At 39.2% G+C, this 10,187-nt stretch overlaps 1 protein-coding gene across 2 annotated transcripts in view; it reads right to left on the bottom strand.

Annotated features, from left to right (window-relative positions):
- LOC127618236 (synaptotagmin-16-like) overlaps positions 1 to 10,187 on the bottom strand; it is a 48,022-nt gene that overhangs the window by 21,345 nt on the left and 16,490 nt on the right. Inside the window, exon 2 of one of the 2 annotated variants that reach the window (XM_052090585.1) lies at positions 2,418 to 2,594. In XM_052090585.1, the coding sequence (XP_051946545.1) occupies positions 2,418 to 2,594 (177 nt within the window). Of the gene's footprint in view, positions 1 to 2,417; positions 2,595 to 10,187 lie in introns of those variants that run through there. The other variant, XM_052090589.1, reaches the window with a different exon arrangement.

Raw genomic sequence — 10,187 nt, 5'->3', positions numbered from 1 at the left:
ACAATCATCAGTTAAAATAAAGAACTCTTCATGTTCACTTCAATAGTGCAACTAACAATCATAATTTGTCCAAACCCAGCAATTGTACTGTATAAAGGTTCACTGGCTTTGGCTAACTTACAAAAATTGCTGTGTCCAAGCAGTTACCAGCAGTGGAAAAAAAGCAATACATTTCCCCTCCATTTAGATGTCCTCTAGAATCTTACCAACCACACCAAAAACCTCCAGTCGCATCAGTTCAGCAGCACCTGAATGCATAACATTTGTCTCGATGTTGCATTGAGGACCTCTCGTAGGACAGACTGACTGAATGTTTGCTCATGGAGCTGCTTTTGAAATGCCACAGCAGAACACTTCCTCCAACACCCAGCTAACATACAGACTGTTAATATGCACTATGTGTTTGTCTATGTTTGAGTCACACACTGTGTAGTCTAACCAAAAGGTGCAGAGTTAATTCATATCGAGTGTGTGTGTATTAAATGTGTTTGCATAGAATTAATAGTAGAGCAAGCTATAACCCATAGAGTATGTGTATTTCTGGTTCAGTTCATGGAATATCAGCATTATTGTAATGAATAGGAAGGAAGTTCAGGAGACAGGGCCGTGGAAGGCTCAGGAGACGGAGCCGTGGAAGGCTCTGGAGGCGGAGGCTTGGAAGGCTGAGACTGGGAAACAGAAGCCTTCCTCTTCTTCTCCTCCTCCTCCGGACGGACGAGGCTGGCAACGCTGGCTCTGGGACGGATGAGACTTCCAGCTCGTTGGCTGTGGCAGGCGTGGGCGTTGGCTCGTTGGCCGTGGCAGGCGTGGGCGTTGGCTCGTTGGCCGTGGCAGGTGTGGGCGTTGGCAGTGGCAGGCGTGGGCGTTGGCTCGTTGGCCGTGGCAGGCGTTGGCAGTGGCAGGCGTGGGTGTTGGCTCGTTGGCCGTGGCAGCCGTGGGCGTTGGCCGTGGCAGGCGTGGAATGCTCAGAAGCTGAAACCGGGATTGAGAGAGGTGGTTCCTCTGCAGCGAGTGTCTCCAAATATAGCCTCAAATACTCCTTCCATGTGCAAACTCACTCCAGTCTTCGGCAATTCCCTCCACTGGTGTGCAATGAGACCGATCGAGTACATGGACTTCAGTGTAGCATCAGAAAAGTCTGTGCACTTGGCAAGAACACAAAACTGACTGGAATATTCCGGGACAGGCAAGTTCGCTTGGGTCAGCCGAATGAATGGAGCCGCTAGATCCATTTTGATTGGTCAGTTGTTCTGTACCTGAATGTATCAAGACCAACCGTGTTTATGTCATTGTTTCCCATCGTGGGTGTTTTATTTGTTCCTGTGTTTACTATTATTTTGTACTTGTTTATTTCTTTTCATTAAACTCTTTTGCCGCACCTACATCCAGCTCTCTTTGACTTCTTCGCAGCGTTACAGTTATGGCACTATTTGTTGTCAAACAGCTCTCTGGAATACTTTATTTAGATTGGTCAAACGCGGCATTCTGCCGTCAAATATTTTTAAATAACAACCGCTGCTAGTTTGAGGTCTTATATCAAGCTTTGGTTTCTTTCTTCTATAAAAATATATTTTATTATTACATGGCTCTCTGGAATACAAAATTCTGAATTAAATTCTGAATCAGTCTGATATTTCTGAATAATGACCACACATGACCGGGTCATCTTTCCTACAAGTATCACTCTGCGATCTCTATCTCTACAAGTAGTTGTGTAATAGGCGGGATAATGAGCAGCCAGATGGTTATTTTCACAATATAAACATAAAATAGAACTCCGATGCAAACCGAAGGGGGAATTCATCGGTTTCTGGAGACTCCGTCGTCTCCTTCTCACAAAATAACACTAATAATAACTAACTCAAATCATTATTCCATTTCCATTTAATTACTAAGTTATCATGTAATTAGCTGGATTATCTACAGTCAGTTGGACATTATCACAAAATAAACCCCTTCAAGGTGATACAAGACCCCTCCATTTCGCATCAGGGTTCTGATCATCTTTTTGGAGGCTTATTTAGCAATAATAACCAAGTGACTACACATTATACCTTACATAGTCATACATTCTCTAAAAATAATTGTTTCTGTAAGGTAACAGAATTTAGACAGACACTCAGACCTTTTGATCAGTCATCAAAAGCTTACATAAATGCTGTATATGGAATATATTAGAATTTTTTTTTTTATACAGATTCATGAATCACACATTAAGTCTTGGTCAAGATCAAAGGCCTCCCAATCCCTGCTAACCATATAAGGAAATAAAACCTGATTGGTTCATTTGAATTCACAAGTCTGAAAGACCTGCCAAAACAGCAAATGGATCCAACTCCCCATCGTTCGGAGAAAATCTGTGTTTACAAAACAGAGCAAAAGAATGTTTGTACCCTCCCACAACCACAAACACTCACCCAGTCCTTGGTGTATCCCAGCACGGACTCTTCGTTTGCGGTGGCTGTACTGTTCGAGGCAGGGCAACCCTCCCACACGAGCAAAACAAAGCTTTTTATTGATGAAGAGAAAGAGTATGGCCAGCAGCAGGACAAAGATGCCCACAGCCGACAGGAAGCCAACTGCCTCAGGAGTGACTGGTGAAGGAATAGATACACAGATACACACTGATCAGACCATGCAAACACAACATGAACACATGTAAGACAGTAAGTTAGCCATATAATTAAAGAGTGGATTTACTCATCTGATCCTTTATACATATACATACATATATAAATACATAACCAACACTGATCCAGAGGACCTTGCGATATGCAATTTTTTTTTACAGGTTTGGCATCACAGCGAAGGCTTTATTTGTACTGGATTGATTTTTACCCCCACCAGATCTCTGTACAATTTCTGCTTAGAGAAGACAGTCTTACATATAAGAACCCGTGGACCCATTTTCCTCAAAGCAGCTTTGAAGTAGTGAACACTTCAAGTGTATAATGGTCCATTAAGTTGCATAAGAGTGAATATTTCACCTAGTCTGAAGGGGCTGGCTCTTCTCTTGTTTGAGGGTGTTTACATGTGTGTGTTTGAATAATAGGCTGGAGCAGCACACTATTATACTGAACCATCTAATCTCCAGCATAAGGCCACAAACATCAGATGAACTTGTATGTCTTTCTTTCTTCCATAGAATACACACAAAAAAAGATGTTATGCAGTATGACAGCCTCTGTCACCATTCACTTTCTTTTTAAGGAAAAATGCAGATAAACTGAATGGTGACTGAGGCTGTCAGTCCCTTACATCCTCTAACATCTTTTGTGTTCCATGGAAGAAAACAAGAGTCATACAGGTTAGGAACAACATTAGGGTGGGTAAATGATGACATCATTTTCATTTTTGGATGAAGTATCCCTTTGTTTCAGAAAGATATTGCATACACCGATGCATATGTAATATCCAAGCACTTGCTGGCCATGTTCTCTGCACTGTACTACATGTGCTAGCAAGAACACACTGACCTTGTAAGCACAGAAACAAACACCCACATGGACCTCAGTGCAGTATGAGTAGGACAGTTTCCTTGGAAACTGCTCAAGCATTCTGTAAGGACTGGTTTGTGTATGGCTTTGTTCACATAAATGCATACATAAAGATTCATGTTGCCATGGATTTGCTGTTCTTGAGTGCACAGGGTCTCTGATTTCATATGTGCTCGAAATATTATGATTATCAAAGAATATTAACTATATTTGCAATTGCAATTTAAATATATTAAACTCTTTGAGCAGTGAATCAAAATTAGCTGGTGTGGTGTCACCAAAACAGAGAAATAGAGAATCAAAACACTTACAGGGAGAGAAAAAAATATTAAGCAAAAAAAAAAAACAAAAAAAACAATTATTGATTTTTTATTTAAGAAACATACATAGGCAATAACATTGCTCTGGAAAGTCTCATGAGAAGATAATCTGACTGCTAAAACCTCACAAAGCACCATTCATTTCTTGTCTGAAAATAGAAAAACATCTCCACCTATTGGTCATTCGTCTGAAATGCGTTTCACTATGCTAATAAACGGCACTACACAATCACTTGAGTATTCAAAGCTACACTGTAAGATATAAATATATATATATATATATATATATATATATATATATATATATATATATATATATATATATATACACAGTGCATCCGAAAAGTATTCACAGTGCTTCACTTTTTTCACATTTTGTTATGTTACAGCCTTATTCCAAAATGGATTAAATTAATTATTTTCCTCAATTCTACAAACAATACACCACAATGACAATGTGAAAAGTTTTTTGAAATCTTTGCAAATGTATTAAAAATAAAAAAATATCACACGTACATAATTATTCACAGCCTTTGCTTATTACGGGGCTGTTGAAGCACCTTTGGCACCATTTACAGCCTACAAGTCTTTTTTTTGTATGATGCTACAAGCTTGGAACACCTAATTTTGGGCAGTTTCTCCCATTCTTCTTTGCAGGACCTCTCAAGCTCCACCAGGTTGGATGGGGAGCGTCGGTGCACAGCCATTTTCAGATCTCTCCAGAGATGTTCAATCGGGTTCAAGTCTGGGCTCTGGCTGGGACATTCACAGAGTTGTCCAGTAGCCACTCCTTTTTGTTATCTTGGCTGTGTGCTAAGGGTCATTGTCCTGTTGGAAAATGAACCTTCGCCCCAGTCTGAGGTCCAGAGCGCTTTGGAGCAGGTTTTCATCAAGGATGTCTCTGTACATTGCTGCATTCATATTTTCCTTGATCCTGACTAGTCTCCCAGTTCCTGCCGCTGAAAAACATCCCCACAGCATGATGCTGCCATCACCGTGCTTCACTGTAGGGATGGTATTGGCCAGGGGATGAGCGGTGCCTGGTTTCTTCCAGACATGACACTTGCCATTCAGGCCAAAGAGTTCAATCTTTGTTTCATCAGACCAGAGAATTTTGTTTCTCTTGGTCTGAGAGTCCTTCAGGTGCCTTTTGACAAACACCAGACGGGCTGTCATGTGCCTTTTACTGAGGAGTGGCTTCCGTCTGGCCGCTCTACCATACAGGCCTGATAGGTGGAGTGCTGCAGAGATGGTTTTTCTTCTGGAAGTTTCTCCTTTCTCCACAGAGAAACGCTGGAGCTCTGTCAGAGTGACCATCGGGTTTCTTGGTAACCTCCCTGATTAAGGCCCTTCTCCCCCGATTGCTCAGTTTGGCCGGGCGGCCAGCTCTAGGAAGACTCCTGGTGCTTCCAAACTTCTGCCATTAACAGATGATGGAGGTCACTGTGCTCCTTGGGACCTTCAATGCTGCAGAAATTTTTCTGTACCATTCACCAGATCTGTACCTTGATACAATCTTGTCTCGGAGGTCTAGACAATTCCTTGGACTTCATGGCTTGGTTTGTGCTCTGACATGCTCTGTTAACTGTGGGACCTTATATAGAAAGGTGTGTACCTTTCCAAATCATGTCCAATCAACTGAATTTACCACAGGTGGACTCCAATCAAGTTGTAGAAACATCAAGGTTGATCAGTGGAAAGCTATTTGGTTCGTTAAATGAAGATTAACATTGTCTTGTAAGGTCAAGGACCTTATGTCTTAAGGTCAATATTAGGTCAAAAATGGCAAAAAAGAAACCGCTTTCTCTATAAACTCGTCAGTCAATCATTGTTTTGAGGAATGAGGGCTATACAATGCTTGAAATTGCCAAAAAAACAAGATTTCATAAAAAGGTGTACACAACAGTCTTCAAAGACAAAGGACAGAAAGAGCTGTAGAAGGCCAGATGTACAAATAAAGTAGAGTCTCTAGTTTGACACGCCTCACATGTCCTCAGCTAACAGCTTCATGAATTCTACCCGCTCAACACCAGTTTCACATAGAACAGTAAAGAGAGGACTCAGGGGTGCAGGCCTTATGGGAAGAATTGCAATGAAAAAGCCACTTTTGAAAAACAAAAACAAGTGGGCAAAGAAACACAGACATTGGACAACAGATAATTGGAAAAGAGTGTTATGGATCTTAACCCCATTAAGCTTTTGTGGGATCAGATAGACTGTAAGGTGTGTGAGAAGTGCCCAACAAGACAGCCACACCTATGGTGAGTGCTACAGGAAGTGTGGGGTAAAATCTCACCCGAGTATCTGAACAAACTGATAGCTAGAATGCCAAGAATCTGCGAAGCTGTCATTATTGCACGCGGAGGATTTTTTTTTATGAGAACACTTTGAAGTAGTTTAAAATTTCAAATTGTAATAGCAATTTTTCATGTAATTAATGTCCGGACTATACATTGTGATCAGTTGAATGACACTTTGGTGAATAAAAGTAACAATTTCTTTCCATAAGAGCAAATTCCTTTCCAAATTTTTATTCCAACATTTTCCCAAACTTTTGGCCACCTGTGTGTGTGTGTGTGTGTGTGTGTGTGTGTGTGTGTGTGTGTGTGTGTGTGTGTGTGTGTGTGTGTGTGTGTGTGTGTGTGTGTATGTGTGAGCGTGTATTTATCACTTTGTGGGGACCAAATGTCCCCATAAGGATAGTAAAACCCGAAATTTCTGACCTTGTGGGGACATTTTGTCGGTCCCCATGAGGAAAACAGCTTATAAATCATACTAAATTATGTTTTTTGAAAATGTAAAAATGCAGAAAGTTTTCTGTGAGGGTTAGGTTTAGGGGTAGGGTTAGGTTTAGGGGATAGAATATAAAGTTTGTACAGTATAAAAACCATTATGTCTATGGAAAGTCCCCATAAAACATGGAAACACAACATGTGTGTGTGTGTGTGTGTGTGTGTGTGTGTGTGTGTGTGTGTGTGTGTGTTGTAGAGAAGTCCCCAGGATTATGGAACAGCCTGCCCTGGGATATTATATCTGCTGAATCGGTGTCTATTTTTAAGTCTTGTTTAAAAACTTTATATTTTGTAAAGCACTTTGTGCTGGATTGCTGAAAGGTGCTAAATAAATACAGTTATACTGTATATGTGTGGATTTCTTACCAGTCTGTCTCACACACACACACAGCAAGTTAATTGAAAGTCTACAGTGATAATTAGTAGACAGACAGATAGGTAGGTAGGTTTGGGAACAAAAGACGTTTAAAAGGTCTGAATTTAACGATATGCTCTGGCACACATTTTTTGTGAAGGACATGCTTAATGCATTCCTGGGATGATTTAAAAAAAAGAAATGTATCCTTTCAAAATAAAACCCCCTAAACATTATTGTGGCAGGGCAGAGGGCGGGGCCAGGTTATGATGCTACACACCTGGCCCCTACTCAGGCTAATTAGCCCTGGATAAAGGCCCACCGGAGATCATAGGCGGAAATCACGGATATTTAAATATCATTAAAATATGTGTATTGTAAATAATATAATGATATATTCTTAAAATAATTGTTTAAGAAATAAAATAATACAAATGCAAACGGGGCAACAACAAAAAACCCTTGGTGTCCCCTTCAAATATTGCTCTTGAGAATTGTTATATTGTTCCCCCCCCAACATTTTGATGAACTTTTCACCCTGCCAGAGATGGCAGTGTGACAGAGAGAGTGGCTTACAGGCAGCTGCCTGACACATGTGTGTATGTGTGTCTTTTTGGTTCAGTTTTATGTAAAAAAAAAAAATGATATTGTCAAGTCGGTTCTCACCTCCTCCTTTCCCTTTTACAATTATTCTAATGACAAGGGAGTATTAAAGATGTATAGGTTCGGGATAGATAGACAGATAGATGTCTGGATGTATGGACAGAGAGATATATTTTGTGAGTTCCTTCTCACATTTGTGCATAAATGGTTGCAGCTCTAATAACTCTCTAGCCACTGGTAAAACTCTTTTCACATTCTCTTTCTTGTTTTGTGTTTAATTTTCTCAGCCATAAGTTAATTGGTGCAGGATGTCATCTCTCAATTTCTCAGGAAACTTCCTGTTGGGCTCTACCACCCTTCCTGACTCTACAGCTTCTAAACAAAGAGCAAAAAAATGTAAGGGGTTTCTCTCAAAATCCACCACATCTAAAAATCTGAGCAAATTAATTAGATTTTTCCAACAATCCAGAGCTCCCATCATCCCAGAGTCTCAAAAAAATGTATATAAAACCATGTTTTTTCTCACATACAATTAAAGAGGATATGAGTGACTTTTTAAATGTTACTGAAGACTTGTGAGATGAAGAAATAAAAAGCATACCAGCATACTGAGAACAAGAACAGCAATGGTTTAGCAAGTATTTCAATAATCATTCAAAATGTTGGTTTGCAGAAAGGAACATTTATAATCCAATTTAAGTACTAGAATCTCAGATGGGACATAAAATAGGTCACTTTCACTGCAAATGGCAACAGCACTCAGACATAAAATGCAAACCTTTTGAGCAAACACTGTGAATAATCTCTCTTATCCAGGTTTTTGGATAATATGATGTAGAATTAGCTGAACTCAGAAAACATAAAAGCACTTCAATGTTTCTCTTACAGAACACGTTAGATTTGGAGAAGTGTGATTTTCTGTCTTCTCCTTCAAAACACACATACACATGCCACCTGGGATCATAAAATCTGTCTCTTTCACAGGTGGATAGGACATGCTCCAATAAAGGCAGAGGCGAGGTGCTGAAACGCAGGTAAAGGTGAGGCACTTTGTAAATAAAGAAGGGTTGTGCGGACACACAGCACATTTTTTTCAACACTGCTGGGCACATGACAAACTCATAACTAAGAGAGGCTTGTTGTTGAACATTTTCCTTTAGGAAAACTGTTTACCTGTGATGACTAAACACAATAAAGATACCCTGAATGATTTAAAGCAAGCACATTCAAATATTAGAACAGATATGAACTGAGGGCTTTCCTGATGAAATTGTTAGAAATCTAGTCCTGTTTGGAAGTGATGCGAGGACCTTCCCTAACTAAAAGCACAGATAGAAATTCTCTGCACTCATGATCAGAGCTGTTTCAAGATAATGTACATTCTGTTGCTTAGTCTCAAACTTACAGTCTGACAGACTAGCTTCAAGATTAGACTGTAACTGTGTTTGTCTAACAGCGAGAATGTGTCAAAAGAGTCCCTAAATTAAGGACAGCTAATTTCCAAAAAAGTACTGTGAATCACATATTCATGCAGGAGATGACACTTGTAGAATACAGACACACCATTGAAAATGGTTCAATTCCACAGAAGAATCCAGGATATTGCTGGCTCTATTGTGGCTCCCCACAAAAATTGTCCACTCAATTTGGACAGTGCGGTGAAAGAGATTCAGCGTCAACCTTTTAACATGTCAGCAATACTGGTGAAGGTCGTTGCTGACTTGGAGGATCTTGATGTAATACGACGATATATCACTGCCATGTAGACGAAATTCACTGAGATGGTTACAAGAGTGATGGATGTTGAGAAACAGATTGATTATCTGGAGTCATCGGAGAAGGAATAAGATGCTAATCTGCTAGCGACCAAGACGGACTTGGAGCGCATTTGGGGAAAGTTGGAAGACTTTATTATTTGTCTCATTTGGAAGGCTCCTAGCGAGGGGCAGTAGAGTGGAAGGTGATTTTTTTATTGTTGTGTTAATTGTTTGACTTTTTTTTTCTCTATATTTCTTGAATTCTGTCATACTTGTGTATTTCTATTTGTGTGTATATATTGTTATAAATGGTTATAAGTTGATTCCATATGGATAATTATGTGGTTAAAAAAAAAAAATATTTAGAACTAAATATTTTTAATAATAATAATAATAAATCATCCATGAAAGAAAAAAAAAGTTTTAAAAAGTAGGGTTAATAATTATATATTATTATAGTTAATTTAAAATAAAAATGTATTAATATATAACATTTTAAAGAAAAAATATTTCAATGCTGCATTAGTTTTGTGAGTGGATGCATGCCAGTGTGGTTTAATTGTTAACTTTGTTTACCCAACAGCTACTACAAAATCATAGTTAGATCTGACATTGGAAATAATTTTGTCCTCCAGAAACATTAACATAAATAATTCTAAAAATGATCCTACAGTATCGGGGCGTAGCCAAAAGGACCCAAGCCCACCCAGAATATTAAGATTATTCTCTGACTTCAATTGGTAAAGTAAAAAGAATTATCAGAAATTCTGATATCTGAAAATCTGTTCTCAAACTAATCGTAACAAAATGGTGAAAATGAGAACATTAAATAAATTGTTATGTGATTTAATAGGCTGTCAGTC

The sequence above is a fragment of the Xyrauchen texanus genome, chromosome 24 (genome assembly GCF_025860055.1).
Source record: "Xyrauchen texanus isolate HMW12.3.18 chromosome 24, RBS_HiC_50CHRs, whole genome shotgun sequence".
Taxonomy (NCBI): domain Eukaryota; kingdom Metazoa; phylum Chordata; class Actinopteri; order Cypriniformes; family Catostomidae; genus Xyrauchen; species Xyrauchen texanus.
Note: the sequence above shows the minus strand (reverse complement) of the source record. Positions and strands in the feature narration are given on the sequence as shown.